Raw genomic sequence first — 18,942 nt, 5'->3', positions numbered from 1 at the left:
CTTTTTGCAAAATGTAAAAAAAATGCTTGAGTGTTGTAAAAAAAATGTGTCATAACCGTAACAGAATATACGTGACATGTGTTTGAAAGTGTATGCAAATTTAAAATTGTTGAACCATGTAAAAGAGTGTTCGTGTAGTGCGTTAAAAATATTTAATGTGTGCGATGAAAATATATAAAAAAATAGACATGTGTAAATGAAAAAAGAAAAAAAACTATGAGAACCAAATTAGTGCGCGTGCATGAGCGACTGCGCTACTGGGCCGGCCCAATGCAGCAAATACCAGCGAATTCCCCTCAAGGTTAAAAATAGACCGGGATTAGAAAGTTTAGTGTGCTGATTTCAGGGATTCAGAGTTGGGGGTTTGGTTTAGCTTCCGCCTACAAATTCAATGTTTGTTTTCGACTTTTTTGCATACCCCTATGAACAAGATGAAGCTAGAGAGAGAATCAGTGCACACGGCAATGGAAGGTGCTATAGCAATGCTGCAAAATGCCAAGCCTCCGGTCCATAAATGAAAATCCAATCTAAGATCCCGTGCAGGGCAGGGCCCCAAACACGTCCAACAGCAAGCAAACGGTGAATGCATAGATACATTCATAAGAAATCTATCCACGGCGGACCCGGAGTTCATGCATGCTCTTGGATGTGCGCTCACATGCAGCTCCTGCTGTAGCAACAGTCAACAAGGAACGAACAAAGTAACTCCCAGATGAGAAGAGATAACGGTGTTGTGTTGTGCATTCCAACACGTAAGCCAACTTCCCGTTACAGCTCGACCGGGGACAAGAGTCACGAGAGCTAAGCTAGCGACATCGCTTTCAAGCAGTAGAAAAATAATGCCTCTCATCACTCACATTTTGACATCCAAAAGCACAAGAAGAGAAAAGGGTAGCACGACACACTGTATACGTACAAGAGGTGCACGCCGGGACCTCAATAGTAACTGATTAATTTTCACTAGTAGCAAACACGTGACACGAACACGCACAATAGAGAGCAGCAATGCACGTCGGCACGTACTACTCGCGGATCTATGCATGCATGGACATGGTACTCCTACGTACGTCTGCATGACAATCAATGGATCTCCCTCCCCTACCTCTGGGCTCTGGCTGGTCGTCGTACTTTGACGTGTCAGAAGAGTTGCGCCGTGCATCCGGGCAGCGAGGGGGCCCGGATGACCTGCAGGATCTGGACCACCTCCGCCATGGACGGCCGGTTCGACGGGATCTGCGACGTGCACACCACGCCCAGCTTCAGCACCGGCAGCGCCTCCTCCTCCGGGAACTCGCCGCGCAGCGCCGGGTCCACCAACCGCTCCGCCGCCGCGCCGTCGTCGTCCACGCCCGCCCCCTGCTCCAGCGCCACACGCACCTGGTCGGTCAGCACGGCCACGTCGTCCTCGCCGTACTCCACGGCCCGCCGCCCCGTCACCAGCTCCAGCACCAGCACGCCGAACCCGTACACGTCGCACTTCTCGTTCACGCGCAGGCTGCTGCACGCCAGCTCCGGCGCCGCGTACCCCATGGCCGCGCTCTGCATGAACCGGCAGCTGCCCATCGCGCCCACGCCGCCGTTGCCGTCCGGCTGCTGCTGCTGCTTCGGCTTCCGGAGCAGCCGCGCCAGCCCGAAGTCGGCGATCAGCGGGTTGCACCGCGAGTCCAGCAGGATGTTGCTCGGCTTCAGGTTGTAGTGGATCACCGGCGGCCGGAACGACTGGTGCAGGTACGCCAGCCCCCTCGCCGTGCCGGCCACCACCCTGAACCGCTCCGCCCACGTCAGCGGCGGAAAAGACGCCGCGCCTTCGCCGTCCTTGCCGTGGAGGCGCCCCTCCAGGCTGCCGTGCGGCGCGTAGTCGGTGACGAGGAGCTGCAGCTGCGGCGTCCAGTAGTACCCCTTGAGCGGCATCAGGTTCGGGTGCCGCGCCTTGCCCAGCACGCGCGCCTCGCGATCGAACTCGTCGCGGGACTCCACCACGCTCGCCGTCGACAGCTTCTTCACGGCGACCACGCGGCCCTCGCCCACCGACGCGCGGTACGTCGTCCCGAACGCGCCGCCGCGCCCGATCTCCGTCGCCTTGCTCAGCAGCGCATCCGCGCCGCCAACGAAGTCCTCCGTGCGGAGGCTGCTCCCCGGCCCGAACGTCACCATCTTCCCCGTGGCGGCGAGCTTGCTCGACTTGGTCGAGCTGCCGGACACCACGCTGCTCTCCAGCTCCAGCTCCTTCCCCTGGAACAGCCCGTCCGCGGAGCCGCCTCCGACACCCCTCCGCCGCCGCGCCGACACGTTGAGCAGGGCGATCACCACGACTCCGAGGACGATGGACAGCGCCGCGCAGATGGCCACCATGGCGGACACGCTCAGGAACCGCCGTTTCCTCGGCGCCGTCTCCCCGCCGCTGCCGTCGCCGTTCGCCGCGAGGTCACTGTCGTTATTGTTGCCGCCGTGCGTGTACTCGTTGGGGTCGAGCACGAGCGGCTTGGGCACGTTCATCACGCACGGCTCGGCGACCAGCGGGCTGCACACGCCGAGGTTGCCCTCCAGCGCGCTGGCGTCCAGGCTCTGGAACACGCCGGACGCCGGCAGCCGCCCGACGAGCCGGTTGTGCGAGATGTTCACCGCCAGGAGGCTCTCCAGCCCGCCCAGCTGCTGCGGTATCTCGCCGGTGAGGTTGTTGTCCTCCAGCCGCAGAATCTCCAGCTTCTTCAGCTCACCCATGCCCGCCGGTATCGGTCCCGTCAGACTGTTGTGCCCCATGCTCCTGCCATGGCAGCAAAACAATCAAATTTTGTCACCCAAAATCTGTCAAATTTAATTTACAAAGTGTAGCAAATTTATTAAGAAGTCTTACAGTAGGTAGAGAGAGGAGCACTTCCCGATGTTGTCGGGGATGGGGCCAGCGAGAGAGTTGCCGTCGAGCTGGAGCACGGCGAGGCTGCCGGACTCGCAGAGGTCGCCGGGCACGGGCCCGTACAGCCCGCTGCTGCGGAGGTCGAGCACCGTCAGATTGCGGAGCAGGCCGAGCTCCGGCGGCAGCTGCGTGCGGAGGTCAGTGCTGGAGAGGTTGAGGTAGCGGAGGTTGAAGAAGAGCGCCATCTCGGCCGGGATACCGCCGGTGAGCTGGTTGCCTGATAGGTCGAGCCACTGCAGCGTCTCGGCCAGCCTGGTGGATCCCGAGGGCAGCACGCCCGTGAGCGCGTTCGACGACATGTCCAGCGTCTCCAGCCCGACGTCGAACAGGGCGTCGGGGATGCTGCCGCTGAGCTGGTTGCCCCTCAGATGCAGCTCGGCGAGCCTGGTGCAGCCGGACATTGCCTCCGGGACGGAGCCGGCGAGCCGGTTCTTGGAGAGGCTGAGGTAGCTGAGGTCCTTGAGGTCGCCGAGCGAGTCCGGCAGGTTGCCGGTGAGCGCGTTGTCCGATAAATCGAGGTGCTGGAGCGCGGCCAGCCCGCCGAGCCACGCGGGCACGGCGCCGGAGAGCCGGTTGGCGGACGCGGAGAGGCGCACCAGCGAGGCGAGGCGCGCCATGGACTCCGGGAGCTCGCCGTCGAACGCGTTGTCGCTGAGGTCGACGGCGCCGAGGTGCGGGCAGAGGCCGATGTCCTCGGGGACGGCGCCGGAGAAGCGGTTGCCGCTGAGGTCGAGGGTCTTGAGGTTGTGCAGCCCGCCGACGCCGGGCGCCACAGGGCCGGAGAGGCGGTTTCTTGACAGGTCGAGCGCGCGGAGCCGCGAGAGTGGCCAGAGCGCGTTGGCGAAGTCGGGCGCGCCGGAGAGCTCGTTCCCGGAGAGGTTGAGGTGGAGCAACAGCGGGCTCCCGGCGAGGCCCGCGGGCACGTCGCCGGAGAGGCGGTTCCCGGAGAGCACGAGGAAGCGGAGCGCGGGCGGGAAGGAGCTTGGGAGCGGGCCGGAGAAGGCGTTGGATGAAAGGTCGAGGTAGCGGAGGGAGGCGAGGAGCGGGAGGTCGTCGGGGAGCGGGCCGTGGAGGTTGTTGCGGGAGAGGTCGAGGAGGCGGAGGGAGGGGAGGAGGGAGAGGCCGGGGCGGAGGGCGCCGGAGAGGTTGTTGCGGGCGAGGGAGAGCGACTGGAGGCGCGGGAGGCGGTCGAGGCCGCGGGGCAGGCCGGAGGCGGAGGAGAGGGCGAGGCCGTCGAGCGCCAGGCGGAGCACGCGGGCGGTGGCCGGGTCGCACTCGACGTGCGGCCAGCCGCAGGGCGTGGCGTCCGACTCGGCCCACGCGGCCAGGGCGCCCGAGGGGTCGGTTAGGGCCGAGCGGAACACCACCAGCCCCAGCACCTCCTCGTTCACCGGCTCCGGCAGCACGTCCGCGTACGCCGAGCGCGGCCCGACGACGACGCAGAGCAGCAGAAGGAGGAGGAGGAGCACGGTGGTCGGAGCCGCCATTTCTGACGCTGCCGGGATGGGATGGGCTGGACCGTTGGAGTGGCAGTGGGATGGCAATGGTGGAGTGATATGGAGGTGGCGATCGACGGCGATGGAGAGATCTAGTGAGGTAGATGGACAGTGAGGGAGTGGTACAGTGGGCGAGGCGAGCTGGGCGTTTTGGTGGGAGCATGGTGGAGGCGCCCGTGAGCGAGGGGGGTAGGTTGGACGCATGGAAAGCAACAAAGGAGTTCACGTTCTCGCTGCCGCCCGGGGGGATCCAACTTGGAAGAAGGCACCGCGCGCGCGCGGCAATTGAGGCGGCGCGGCGACGCACAGGCGCTGTTACTGTCCGTCTGCCTGTCTAGTCTACTGGTGGTAGCGGTGGAAATAACAGCATGATGATTTTGGGCAGTTCACTTTGTTGTAAGTTGTAACTGCTAGTAGCTCTGAATGCCACGCAGAGTGATTCAGACAGGTTTGTCTGACGAACACGGTGCGTGATTTTGGCCGCACGGGAAGTAAATCTAGCCTTGGTTTGTGTCTTTCTCATGTCAGCTTCTTGTTGTACCGGATTTGAAAGAACATATGCTCTTGGCCCATGCTGTTGCTAATCACTCTTCTCTGGTAACTAAACCAAAAGAAATCTGATGAAAATACAGTAGATAAGAAGCTTACCTTTACACATGCCTTGCCCTTCAACTGCCTGGTGTGTTCAAAAAAAACTGCCTGGTTGCACAACTGCAAAGAGAAAAAACTGTAACGGAGAAAAACAGTGAGAAACACTGCCGCTTTTTACCAACGAAGGTATTATTTCATTCACATCATGGGGGGTGCGACTATACATGCCGTGTGTGTGTTCTCTACATACATTCTGAGCTGCTGCCAGTTCCATTATCCATATGGCCACCACATCTACTACATCCACATGAGCACATCGCTTGCCACTTGTGCTGTCATACATTGCATCAAGCCCAAGGAACCCGTGGCCACTCACTGTATACATACCACTACTCCACCTCCGGCCAACTTCTACAGGTAAACAGTAAACAGACACGAACCAAGCAAATCCACGGGCGCCTTGCCATTGCCCAGCTCAAAGCCTCAAACACAACGCAGCAGCACTCCCATCAGTCGCGCGGGCCGTCGAGGGTCTGCGTCTTCCGGAGGTTCCAGTGGAGGCCCTCGTGGATGCTGCGGAGGAAGTCGGTGGTGGAGTCGACGAGGCACGCCGTCGGCACCGGCCAGGGGGAGATGCTGCAGATGAGCGCGTCGCCGGGGGCCAGCTGCTTCCGGTCCTTGCCGTCGAAGGACGCCCACGCGTGGCCCCGGCTGTTGTAGGGCACTTGGATGCGCAGCGTCACGTACTCCGGCAGGATCAGCGGCCTGAACGACAGCGAGTGGGGGCAGATCGGCGTGAACAGGATGCCGGGGACCTGCAGATGCAGATGCAGATGGAGGACGCCAACGGTTAGGAACCAAACTAGCAGCGCTGGACAGGAGAAATGGCACGGGGAAAACAGCAAACTTATTCGGATGGACATTGGCTTGGATCTGAGGGCAGAGTGAAGTGTTTAATGGGTAGAAAACAAGAGATTAACTGCACTTCTTGCTTTGTCAGAGAGCCCTCAATCACAGGCTACTTCGAAAAGGAGAGGTTGCAGTGCAAAGTACAAATTGATAACAGAGCTAAGCCTGCAATCATCCCTCTTCACTGTGCTGACTAAAATGAATTTGGAGCGAAGCATCGCTCTAACTACTAATAATGACAAAATTTACTGCAATAATGCGAGCACAAGGCTGCAAATCAGAGTAGGGCATACCTGCGGATGAACCATGGACCCTCCGGCCGCTAACGAATACGCTGTGCTTCCTGACGTGGTTGATATGATGAGTCCGTCCCCTTGTACGCATGTGACGAATGAGCTGTCGCAGTAGCATTCCAGGTAGGTAAGGTAGGATGATATTCCGCGGTCAATTGTAACTTCGTTTAGCACCAGGATTGGCTCCTCGGTCACGATCTCGTCCTTGGCTGCGTCACGGATTACATGACACTGGAGACGGTTTCTCAGTGTTATGCTGAAAGGTCCCTTCAGCACGTTGTCCAAGCAACCACGGTATTGCTCGCTTGCTGAAAACAGGTTAAGGACAACTGATGCCAACAGGAGAATAGAGACCATCATGTGTGATTGATTTATTATTTATCAGCTACCAAGCATGGGGGTTTTAGACCAATTTTTATCTAGGCTTACTGAAAATATAGGTCAGAATAGCCAATCATCGACAACTAATCATCATAGGGAAGAAAAATATATGCTATATATGAACATAAAACTTCAAAGTTTCCATATATCATGCAAAGTTAAAAATGATGCCTCATATGTAAGCAGGTACCCCAGGTAGATAATAGTATGAGGGAAGAAAAATGCTATGGAGGACATATAAGCGTTAAATTTTAGCAGCATATATAGCAAACACTCATCATCGATCATAAAGGATACGGAAAGGTGTCATGAAACCCAGTGATCCCATGGCGAACGCAACAACTGGAGGAACTGGTCCTTTGAACAATGATGCCGCCTGTCATGAGGTTAAATCAGTAGCCAGTTTCAGTAGCAGTACAGAAGAAACTGATCCAAATTAAGTCTTGCGTGAAGTTACGAATCAAAATAAGAATATAGCAAGCAACTGGTTTCTCTTGACAGAAAATATAATTTGTCCAGCCAAATGATGGCAGTACTTGAAATAGCACACAAGATATATAATTTTGTCAAATGAAATAGCACGCTACTATGAAAATCAAACATCTAATATATGAATCAGCAAAGCAAAATTTATCCGTCACAGCAAACTATATTAGAACTTTCCATTCTGAAGTAAGTAACTCTCATAAGAACTAATACTGGAGAGATCTGTAGACCTACTTAAGTTGTTCGCCTATGGTACATCACATAAACCATGCATGTTGATTATTGACCAAATATGCATGTGAAACTGCAATAAACTACTAAGTCCGCATATTCAAAAAATCCTGACAGGAGCCTAAAGCTCTGCAATGCCTGACATGGGATGCAATTACAGATTCAGAGGAACTATTAATAAGTATTGTACTAATACAAAAAAAAATATAGGTAGTTTTAGCCATTCTGGAGCAAATTATAACTCAATGTGGCAAGTATGAAAATTGTACAAAAACTTGAGTCCATACAAGAATCTGCAAGGATGCTTTACAAAATGGATCAAAGAACTGTATTTGCTTACCCATAGAACAGTTCCATCACCACCAAGAGTTACAATGAGGTCAACCTTCTTGTGCAACATCTTTTTGTCGTCATCTATCAGAATTTTCTAATTAGTTGGAGAGAAAGGGGGTGTTGCTAGGCGAATAGATTAAGTAATGGAATGATTTAACAGACTAACAGAACTCAAAAGATGAACACAATAATGAACAAAATAAAAAAATGTTGGCCAATATAATCGTACAATGAAAGGTGGGTTAGTCCTAAATCCACAACTAAAATTAAGTTTTTAGTGGTTACAACTTCCAGCTATTCTGCAACTTATGTGCACATTCTAGACCTTTTGATAAAAAAGCACAGTTTTAATACTGTGTACAGTTCGGCCAATAATGATTTACGTATATATCTAGTGTAAGGAGCTTTATTCAGATTGATTCAGTTATCAGGACCATTCTTCCTTCATAACAATATTAGAACAGAAAAAACTCTGGTCCATAGCTGAAATAATAATTTAATTCTTAATTATATCTAATGTTCTAAAATGACTAATCTGGAGCAGCATGAAAGGACTGCATTACATGCAATAAATTATCTTACCATTATCCCATGTTTGCACTGTGTTGTTAGAATCGTCTGTTAGAAGTTCCTTGCTAACCCACGGTTCCACAAAGACATTAATATTTTTGTGCTCTTTAAGCCATCTGCAGTAAAATAAATGTCACTTCGGAGTTTTAGTGCTGCAAGTGCAATACATATTTTACCATAGCATGATGGCATATATAACCTATCTAACAAGTGCTTGCATCAGCGATATCAAGATAATTTGGATAAGTAAGTGTTTAACTGAAGACAAGTGCTTGCATCAGCGATATCAAGATAATTTGGATAAGTGTTTAACTGAAGACAAGTGCTACGTGCAGTGGTGAATGTGTAGCAAAATAACTCACAGTTCAGAAACATGGAAAACATACACTTTTTGAATATGTTCACAGATAAGGTTCACATAAACATGACAGTAAGACTGGCAACCAGTGCTGCAATACAGAAGAGAACCCACCTGACCATTTCAGCACAGAGAACACGAACAGAGTTGGAGTTGGGTTTGGTTATGAAAAGCACCGTTTGTGGCCGGGATTCCCACTTCAGCAAGATCTGAAACCAAGGCATCCATTGTTAAGAAAGATAGACATGTTTAACAATGAAAATTCTTTGATCAAGTGATTCCAGGTTCCCGAATCAAATAGGTACAACATTTTATTTCAGAATGAAACAAACAGAATAAGAGGCTCAACCTGTTTACTGCTGCGCTCTGCGGTTGTAATGTCTCCTTTCTCAAAGGAAACAAAGTCATGCTTGTGCTGGCCGTTTTTGTTCCCATTGCATCCCCATGAAAGTCTAAATGATGCCTTTCTTCCCACCATACTGAGACTAGGTCTTGGGTTAGGTCCAGGAACTTCGTCCTGGAGAACCTCGTGTGAACATATCCCATGGTTTCCACAACATCCTGTTTGATCAGATGCAGGTGCCTCAAGTGATAGTTGGCTGGCCATTTTCCCTAGGTTATCATCGGTACAAGTGCCACAGTCTGCACAAGGTTAACAGTCCAATTAGATTTTTTCTCAAGGGTTCCAGTACATTGGAAAACAGCATAATGCATTTCACGGTGTAAGATACGGATTAACCATTCTGGGATCCATCCAATTATACTAGTATGATACTCCCTTTGGAAAAATAAAAAGTGTGACCACATGAAGCACGTTGTGATGACCCAAGACTCAAATTTAATAAAAGCTTCCTTTTGTAAACAGCCATGGGCATCAATCTGTGTGTAAACATCTAGATTTGCATTGCACGGTACTTTCATAAGAAAAGCTTCCTTTTGTAAACACATGCTGATAAATACCAACAGTAAATTTCAGATTATTGAGAATCTGGAAACTATTTGTTTAGTGACCTGAACTAGTACGCCACTTCATTAAACCAACTATGAACTCAACGGATGATACTGTCTGTAAATAGTAAAAGCATCAACTGCAAATGTATAAATCTGACCTTTGATTCTGGTTTGTTGCTTTTGCGCCGTCTCTAACTCATATTTCCGTTTCCACTCTGCCGCCTCCGCTTGAGCAGCAGCCTTCCCTTCAGCAACTTGTCGCAGTGCTTTTGCAACAGCTTCAAATTGACAAAATCGTACCAGTCACTATTTGGTGTGCAGGTAAAAATCACAGCATATGTATATGTAACTGTATATAAGAGGATTCAGGTAGGGTCATCTGAAAGTGTGTGTGTCCTTACTTCTCATAGCCTCTGAAAACTCCACAAGATGTTTATCAGTTGACTTGATAGGAGTTTGAGCAAGGAATTCATAAGCTGCCTTCTCTGATTCCACTGAACTAACTGTAGAGATGGAGTCATTTTCACTTTGATGCGAGGCTGTGAGGTCCAGATTTACTGTTTGATCGGAAACCTGAAATACAAGGAAGGTCTGTCAATAAGACAATGGGAAATCTGATGAGGGGAACAGAGTCAAAATGTCTCCAATTCTTTATTTTCCTTACGGTGCGGACGTTAATCCCTTTCAGTTCAAATCCAACAAACCGATTGCGAGCTAACATTCTAAGAAGATGTTCACCTTAGTTTAGCCTTGCTATATATATTATTACAGCAGATAATCCCAATAAGTAAATTTACAAGCTCTGAAGGATTTCCAGATCAGCTCAGCGTATAAGCGCATACGGGCATATGAACTTGTAAGATGTAAGCTTCTTAAAGCTAAACTGGGGAGATGATCAATTCACCCTATATCGATTAAAACAATCACAATCACAACATAAACTGAGCAATGCATGTAAGGTGAAATGTTTGCCTGCCAAACCCTGACCACGAATTGGACTCGTGCTCTGCAAAAGTACATGCGCGACGACCCTCAGATGCAAATGAGCCGCACGTTTTTTAATCAAGAGAATCACCACGAAGATTGGGTAAACGGGCTGATAGCCTGAAGATAGCCACTGCATTTGTTTAATTGGGAAAGTAAACTAATGTCGAGAGGAATTCAAACATTCCCCCAACCGCAGGACAAGCAAGTTAGGTGGCTGAAAAACGTGCGGAGCCGTACTCCGGACTGTGGTTAGTTGGTTGGAGGTAGCGCCGCCCATGACCGTCAGATTCAGGCCGTCAGGCACGCAACAACGCAAGCGGAAGCGGAAGCGGGCAGGAAGAAGATGCGTACGGCATGACCCGGAAAGCGACACGCATTTTATTTCATCCAGTGTACCGTGTACGTACCTTCTCCAGCAGCGATCTGGAGCTGGGCGCCGCCGGGATGGGTATCGGCCCCGGGTTGAGGCTCCGGAGCCTCGAGTCCGGCTGCTGCGCGAGCTGCTGGACCGCCTCCTGTCAGACAGAGATAACGAAGCATTCGTTCGTCAGCAGCAGGAAGGCAACAGCGACGTTTTTCTTGAGAAGTTGAGGTAACCAGCAACAGCAGCATGCCGCGGGGCCGATTCCGAGCACCCGCTGCGCGGAATGCCCGGAATCGAGGCGGCCGCGAGGCACGCGGGGGGCGGGGACGGGCAGAGCTCGGGCTCCCGGCCGCAGAAAGCCCCCGGCCCCCGAAAAAAAAAGTAGCTAGTGCGGCGGCCGGATCGGAGGGCGCGGGTGCGTACCTGGTGGGCGGGCTCGCCGAGGCTCCGCGCGGCGTCCGTGGCCATGGCCGTGGCGTGGCGTCCTCTGCTCCGCACTGGCGGATTCCCGTTTGGCTTCCGCTTCGGTGCCGGGTGTGTGTTTTGGCTTGCTTGTTGGGGGCAGTGGTGGTGTGGTGCTACGTGCGTGGCCTGGGATTTGCGAGGGGTGGGTGGAGGTGGTGGTGGTTGGGCGCTTGCGCTTGCGCGGGTCGAAGGAGGCGAGGACGAGGACGAGGGGAGGCTGTTGCCGGGCACCACCACCTCCCCGGTTCACGGGCTATTTATCGGCGCTGACGCCGACGGGAGATGAGACGAGGTGGCTGGCCGGGTCAGGGGCTGGGGCTGGCGGGGCCCGCTGCGCAGTCAGGTCGACGCGTGCGCCGGTGGGAGCGAGGGAGGATGGATCTTTCTCATTTGCTTCGGTACGGGGGAGGGAGGGTGGGATGAATAGGTCCACGATTCAATTCAAATCACCAACCCAGGAAGAGCACTTTGGCCCCTCAAAAAAAAAAGGAAGAGCACTTTGGTTCACAAAGAATTTTGAATACAAATTTCAAGGACTCCACCACAAATCTATCGTCAGATTTTTGACCATGGCAAAATCAGACTTTCTTGTGGCAACTTCTGTTTGCCGAGGCTCACAAGTTTACTTAGCAAGCATCGCAAATCCGACTCGGTTTATTTATTTATTTTGCCAGAAGAAAATGCCGTGATCATAGACTAAATTTGACGTCCTCGTGCCAAATAAGTTTGTATGACTAATTCAATTTTTCTAAAGGACCTTTACTCTTTTTTTAGAAAAAAAACTAATGATTTATTTGCACTTTATTTCATGGGTAATTTTGCATCCACTTAAAACCACTTCGAAAGAATCATCCCTTTTTGTTAATGGCACAACCAAACATTCAAAACCAATCTTGCTTGCAGGACTTGAATACCAAAACATGCTTAGTGAGAGAGGAAAGACTTATTGCAAAACCCTATAATTTCCCTTTTGTGGTTGCAGACAACATTTTTCAGCATCTAGCTTGAAAGAATGGTAATAACAACATACCAACAAGATAATGGATTTAAAGAAAATATGAAATACTATATTGCCGTTCTTGGAACCTTCGTGATTACTACTATGAGGAAGACACTGATTGCTTGGTAGGCCCATTCTCCTTTGGGAATCTAGGAGCAAAATGGTAGTACTACTAAATTAGTCCCACACTTATTTGGGAAATACTGATGTGGCTCGCATAGTTTGGTCAGTACTTGAATTTTTTTAACCCTGTACTTTTTTTTCCGACCGTGCTTCAAAAATCATCCTCTAACACTGTACTTGATGTTAGAGCTTTGTTATCAACGAGACATATACCTAAACACCTTTAACGCGAATATTATCTAGGATGGACGGCTTATTTTACAATCTCAGGGAGCAAAACTCCCATAATAATATCCCGCACAATCAAGCTTTATGATAATAGAAAGAAAAACATGTAGTTACTTGCATTTGAAGAGTTGGTTCCCGAAACCGTGTTTGCGTAGTTGGTGTGTATATCCATAGCTGTTCAAAATGATTGTTTTTTTTTTCTTTAGTCATAGGCATAATGTATCTACTTGTTTTTTCCTTGTGTGTGCTGAAAACGACTGATTTTTATGTGAAGAAACAGAAGGATTAAAGAAAGGCACAAGTCAACTATCCACAATTACCCCTAGAATTAATTCTACATTTTCCAAGCATGCTGGCTGGACGATGGCGACAACCGACAAGTTAAGCAAGCAGCTGCTGGCTAGCTTACTTGCAAGACTTGTCTTGGTGTGCTCATCTCATCTGCAAGACTTGACCGGCTAATTCAAGTCCCTTTTCATTTTTATCTATCAAACACACGGGCAGAGTACTTCACCAGCTGCGATATGCGCCTTTGCAGAACACCGTCAAAAAATTTCTTTTTTTACGAAAATGACCCAAATCTATTATTAAAATTCAGCAAAAATACAAAGCATCTCGATCATAATAAAATTTACATTGAGATTCCAAGACTCTCAAACAACCACTCCTGCCGCCGGCGCGCCGCTGTCGTCGCTCCCCTACCGGAGCCGGCTTGACCTTGTCGATGACAGCCGGGAAGTGTTCGTGCACGTGCCCCTAAGGGCCAGCGCCCTGGAGCAGCAGTCGTCGTCGTCGTTGAACCCTTGCATATATATATATCTAAAGCACCTGACAACAAATATCGCCACAAGACGAAAAACCCTAACCTCACCGCCACAAAAAGACGGCAGGAATCTATGCTGGAGCTCCGTCAATGACATCCAAACGGATGAACTCGAGGAGGATCGAATCCCGGAGAACAAACTCGAAGAAGTAGCGCCGCCATCCACCCAAGCACCACACCTGCGAGGACTAAAAAACCCTAACCGATTCCCTGCCGAGAAGGTCCTGGTCATCGATCGGCCGTGCTCCCATTTTCACCCGGTAGCAGTTAAACACCGCCAGAAGATCGAAGCCGTGCGTTCACTGACGAATATATTTTTCAGCGGAGGTGTATATTCAAACGATTCCCTATGGACAAGGTCCTGGTCGTCGATTGGGCAGCTGCACGCGGCCGGGCCCTGGAGATCGACGCGCGGACAAAAATCTTTATATAATATATGCCTTTAATAATAACGGTATAAAAAGGGCGGGAGCTGCAAAGGTTAAAAAGGTGCTCGTGGGCAGAAAGGGAGAGGAATGAGCGGCATTTTTATGCTTGTTTTTGGCGTTGGATGGACTCGTGGAAACGTGTGTGATTGCCCGCGCACGCACTTTTACCACGAGCATCGTCCAAAGCTAGGCAGCCATGCATCGTGGTCGTGGGGAAAGACGTGGGGGTCGTGCCGCCACGCCACGGCGGCCGGGCAGAGGCGGGCGGGGCAGCGGCACGACGAAAAGTGAAGGCCCGCCGGCGCCGAATGTCAAAGGCAGTAGCACTAGTACTAGTGGCAGCAGGATGCGGCGTGCGGTACGTTCCGCGGAAGAATTGGCACGCGCGAGGGAGCGACTCGTCCGTCCGTCGCGGCGGTGGTTGGCGGTTGACGGGGCCGTACCTGCTACGTGCGTAACTGGGGTCCGACGGTGCTTGTTCCATTCATCTCAATCTAGAAGGCTCCAGAACAACCGTTGTGTGGTTAGGAAGTTTGATGTGTTCTGTTGCCATTTTTAATGGCGTACAGAATGAAGATGATATGTCAGAGCATCTCCTCCAACCTTGTGCTTCAAATTGGACACGTCAAACGTCTCCAGATAGCATAACACTCACGCTCATCTCATCTGCAAGACTTGACCGACTAATTCAAGTCCTTTTTATTTTTATCAAACACACGGGCAGAGTACTTCACCAGCGGCGATATACGCCTTTGGAAAAACATGGCCCATTTTAATTTACCCGGTATGTACGTACTGGCCAGCCAAAGGATCGGTCCAAGACGTACGTACGCTGCATATTCAAACGATTCCGTCCTTGTCGTCGATCGGCCTGCTCCCGTTTTCACCCGGTAGCAGTTACATACTACCAGCCGATCGAACCAGAATCTTTGGTGTTTTTTACTAGAACCAAAATGTAGTATGCCTTTAATAATAACGGTATAAAAAGGGAGGGAGGTGCAAAGGTTAAAAAGGTGATCGCGGACAGGAAAGGGAGAGGAATGAGCGGCATTTTGATGCTTTTTTTTGGCGTTGGACGGACTCGTGGAAACATGGGGTGATTGCCCGCGCACGCACTTTTACCATGAGCATCGTCCAAAGCTAGGCAGCCATGGTCGTGGAAGGGACGTGGGTGGGGTGGGGGTCGTTGGCGGAGCGACGTTGGTCTCCGATCTGAGGACTCGTCCGTCCGTCCGTCCGTCCGTCGCGGAGGTGGTTGGCGGTCGACGGAGCACCACCGGAGCCTGAGCATGGAGCAAGCACCACCGGAGCCTCAGCGTCGACCGGGGCAGTCAGGTCCAGCGGCTGCTACCTTCGGCCTGCGAGTCTTGCTCTCACCGGCCGGTCGGTCTCAGACTCTCAGGCCAGACTCTCAGGTTCAATGTAAAGTTCAGACGTACACCTTGCAACAACGGTCGAGGATGATGGACGCAACGAGATCAGATAAAACGCGTCATCTTTGCTGGTACCACGAATGGACGATGATAATTTTAAAAAGACGCCTACGATCGAGTCGCTTGCTTGCTTGCTCGGTTTTCTTTCTTCAGGGTCGTCCCTGTTGCTCGCGTGTCTGTGATTGTAATCTCAATCTGAAGGCTGCAGAACAACCGCTGTGTGGTTAGGCAGTTTGATGTGTTCTGTTGACATCTTTAATGACGTATGGAATGAAAGGTGATATGCCAGGGCATCTCCTCCAACCTTGCGCATCAAGTTGGACACGTCAAACATATGCGGATAGGAGAACACTTATCTAATTCTATGCACCTTATAAAAGCAGACACAATTCTATGCACCTTATAAGATTTTCTTTACATAGCATCCCATGTCCTACTCTTCGCCGGACATGGGCACGCCTGTGTTTTGTGTCCTATTCTTCTTCACTGGAATCCGTTGTCCGGCCGTCGACATCGCTGATAGAAGTGAGGTCCATGATCGAGCAGGATGGTCCGGCCTCATTGTCGTTGTGCCCTGACATGAATAACGCAAAGTTATCAACATTGACAACATTCCCGTCCGACACCGCCTGTGCCACCTCCGCCGCGATCTCCTCGAACATGTGGTCATGCTCCGCCTCATTGATATTGGTACAACGTCCGCTGCTCGTCGACGAAGCCTAGATTCTCCTACGAGCATGGCCACGATGGTAAGCTCATTCGCTTGGCCGCCGTTTTGCCATTCCACAATCTGGCGATGCTTGAGGAGTTTGCTGGTTGTGTCGTTGCTCCTCTTGCAACAACGGGAACGCGGAGACCGGCGGCGCCTGCTCCTTCAACATGATAGTGTCGTCTGCGCCACCATCATGGCTGCTACAGCGCACATTGGTCAAGAGAGGCCCAAGTGCGGGAATCAAGAGGTTTCTTGCAAAACCGTCTGTCCGTCCCACTAAATCCCTGAGATTTCGTAGAGAATCTTTTAAGCGAATACAAATATTTCCTCTGACTAGTTCAGAGAAGGCATTAAATATGATAATTCAATCCTAACTGAAAATGTCCTGAAGACAAATTTTTCACACAGTTGTTGCGAAGAACAATTGTGTGACCATTTACAGTACACACTTCGATTCCGCAAGATCAAGTCCGACGAACCTTTTCGTCAAATGGCCATTTCACTCGGTAGCATTTGAGCAAGGGGTGAGACTGAAGCCAGAAGCCAGAAGCATTAATTTAGACGTTCCTAAGCCCTCAATCATGACGTTACCTTGGTTCTATATCGCCAGTTACTAGTAATAACTCAGATGTAATTACTTAGACTTAAACTCATCCGTAGCATGAAGGGATGTGTGGGGTAGCGAACTCTACAAAAGCACCCTACTGGCACCTAGTTACGCGGCCAGAACCTTTGTATTCACACACTCATAGGCAAGAACACTCCTCTCTGGAGAAACAAGACTGCAGATTTTACCTCCACAACAGAGGGACCTAAACATGTATACATCTTGTGTAACCCACCTACATAGCGCCAGACCAAGCCTTGTTTCCCCCCTCTCTTACTGTGAGATTTATCCCCATGACACCACCTCCCCAATTCGAGGGTTGGATGAAGAGGTCTATATGATTCAATCCAGGCTCCCAATCTTCGGGTGAGCCCCCATGTATTTCCTGCTCCTTCCCACTAATATTGCTCCTTCCGATTAAAAAGAGCACTTATTACAAACCTCTATAATTCATCTTTTCTAGTTTGAGCCGACATTTCTCAACATTAACATGAAAAATGGTCATAATGAGATATTACAACCGTTATAGATTTTAAGTAAATACGAAATATTATATTATCGTTCCTAGGACTGTTAGATGTGGACTTGTGGAACATTCGTGATTAGTACTATGAGGAAGGCACTGATTGCTTTGTAGTAGGCCCATTATTAGAAAAAGAGCTAAAGATGAAATTGACACTAATAGCGCATCAGAGAAATGGTGCGCCATTACTATATATTAATGGCGCACCACGTGGAGACACTAATGACGCATAAGGTGCGCCACTAGTAACAAGTTGTTTTTTTTTCATTTTTTCAAACATATTAATGACGCATCCAGACAAAGTGCGCCATTAGTAGTTAGAACTACTAATGGCGCACCAGCCATAGAATACGCCACTACTATATTTTTTTTAACTTTTTTACAAAACTACTAATGACGCACCGTCGCATAGTGCGCCATTACTAGTTTAAACTAGTATAAAAATTATTTTGAATTCATGAATATCATTAATATTTTGATATCATAAATATTTTTAAGTTGTAGCCTTCATTTCTCGGGCACTTTTTGATATCATGAATATTTTTAAATTTCATGGGCACTTTTTGAATTCATGAGGACACTCGATCTCGATCCCCCTCTATCTTGATCTCAATTCCCCCTTCATCTCGATCGCTATCCCCCTCCATCTCGATCTCGATCCCTCCCCCCGCTCCACCGCCGCCGACGAGCACTCCCCGCACCCGCCCCCGCTCCACCGCCGCCGTCGAGCACCCCCCGCACCCTCCCCCGCTCCATCGCCGCCGACGAGCACCCCCCGCACCCTCCCCCGCTCCACCGCCGCCGACGAGCACCCCCCGCACCCGCCCCCGCTCCACCGCCGCCGACGAGCACCCCCCGCACCCGCCCCCGCTCCACCGCCGTCGACGAGCACCCCCCGCACCCGCCCCCGCTCCACCGCCGCCGACGAGCACCCCCCGCACCCTCCCCCGCTCCACCGCCGCCGACGAGCACACCCCGCACCCGCCCCCGCTCCACCGCCGCCGACGAGCACCCCCCGCACCCTTCCCCGCTCCACCGCCGCCGACGAGCACCCCCCGCACCCCCCCCCCCCCCCCGCTCCACCGCCGCCGACGAGCACCCCCCACACCCTCCCCCGCTCCACCGCCGCCGTCGTTGATTTTTCAAGCTTTGGCAACTTTTTCTTAACTGCTGCTGTTGCTGTTATGCTTGTATTCACTGCTGCTACTGCTGTACTTGTCATGATGTTGTACTTGTGATGATGCTACTTATGATCTTCTGAATGACCCATTGGCGACTTCATTATGCGGGGATAATGATTTTGCAGGTACCCTAAGAGGCCCTTGATTTTGCCAGAATGTCGATTAACTTCCGTTCCGGCAAATTCGGGTACTCCATATGTCCTATTTTCAGCAAAGGTCATGCTGAAATTTTCCGTGAATTTTAGCATGACTTTGCTAAAAATAGGACATATGGGGTACTTGCGACTAATGTTGATTATCTTCTGCTCAAAATTTATGCTGCTATAATGTTGTAAGGGTACTAATTGGTCTCTTCTGCTGCTTATCAGAGATGGGGGGAAGCAGCCACCGCCGCTCTGCCTCACCGGAGTACGAGTTGGATGCTTTCGAGTTCTTCACTATCATACTTTCTTCTTCAGTATCAGCCACGAGGCAGGTATATAAAACGAGAGATCTCCCCTTCACCCATCTCATTATGATAACTCTGTTGTTTGCTACATCATTCCTTGTCCCAAA

At 50.8% G+C, this 18,942-nt stretch overlaps 2 protein-coding genes across 2 annotated transcripts; both read right to left on the bottom strand.

Moving 5' to 3' along the window:
- Positions 1-876: 876 nt before the first annotated feature.
- Positions 877-4,739, bottom strand: LOC125546128 (Leucine-rich receptor-like protein kinase family protein). Its single transcript, XM_048710286.2, has 2 exons — positions 2,855-4,739; positions 877-2,764 (listed from the first exon to the last, which is right to left on the bottom strand). Exons 1-2 carry the CDS (start codon positions 4,612-4,614, stop codon positions 1,138-1,140), a joined length of 3,387 nt encoding a protein of 1,128 aa, XP_048566243.1. The 5' UTR covers positions 4,615-4,739; the 3' UTR covers positions 877-1,137.
- Positions 4,740-5,140: 401 nt separating this feature from the next.
- On the bottom strand, positions 5,141-11,569 carry LOC125546136 (putative NAD kinase 1). The gene is made up of 11 exons (XM_048710293.2): positions 11,288-11,569; positions 10,908-11,015; positions 9,915-10,086; positions 9,672-9,791; positions 8,912-9,204; positions 8,677-8,771; positions 8,217-8,320; positions 7,642-7,715; positions 6,882-6,960; positions 6,204-6,511; positions 5,141-5,816 (listed from the first exon to the last, which is right to left on the bottom strand). Exons 1-11 carry the CDS (start codon positions 11,330-11,332, stop codon positions 5,511-5,513), a joined length of 1,704 nt encoding a protein of 567 aa, XP_048566250.1. The 5' UTR covers positions 11,333-11,569; the 3' UTR covers positions 5,141-5,510.
- Positions 11,570-18,942: the final 7,373 nt, after the last annotated feature.

Source organism: Triticum urartu, chromosome 3A (assembly GCF_056163025.1).
Source record: "Triticum urartu cultivar PI428250 chromosome 3A, HENAU_Tu73, whole genome shotgun sequence".
Classification (NCBI taxonomy): domain Eukaryota; kingdom Viridiplantae; phylum Streptophyta; class Magnoliopsida; order Poales; family Poaceae; genus Triticum; species Triticum urartu.
Note: the sequence above shows the minus strand (reverse complement) of the source record. Positions and strands in the feature narration are given on the sequence as shown.

What these genes read in the sequence shown, in the direction of transcription:
- LOC125546128 (XM_048710286.2), bottom strand. Translation starts at nt 4,614, where the DNA reads ATGCGTCCAACCTACCCCCCTCGCTCACGGGCGCCTCCACCATGCTCC. An exon ending in TGCTCCTCTCTCTACCTACT is followed by an intron (nt 2,765 to 2,854) that starts GTAAGACTTCTT and finishes CTGCCATGGCAG; the next exon opens with GAGCATGGGGCACAACAGTC.
- LOC125546136 (XM_048710293.2), bottom strand. Translation starts at nt 11,332, where the DNA reads ATGGCCACGGACGCCGCGCGGAGCCTCGGCGAGCCCGCCCACCAG. An exon ending in AGTGCAAACATGGGATAATG is followed by an intron (nt 7,716 to 8,216) that starts GTAAGATAATTT and finishes AAATTCTGATAG; the next exon opens with ATGACGACAAAAAGATGTTG. An exon ending in GGGTTTCATGACACCTTTCC is followed by an intron (nt 6,512 to 6,881) that starts GTATCCTTTATG and finishes ACCTGTTTTCAG; the next exon opens with CAAGCGAGCAATACCGTGGT.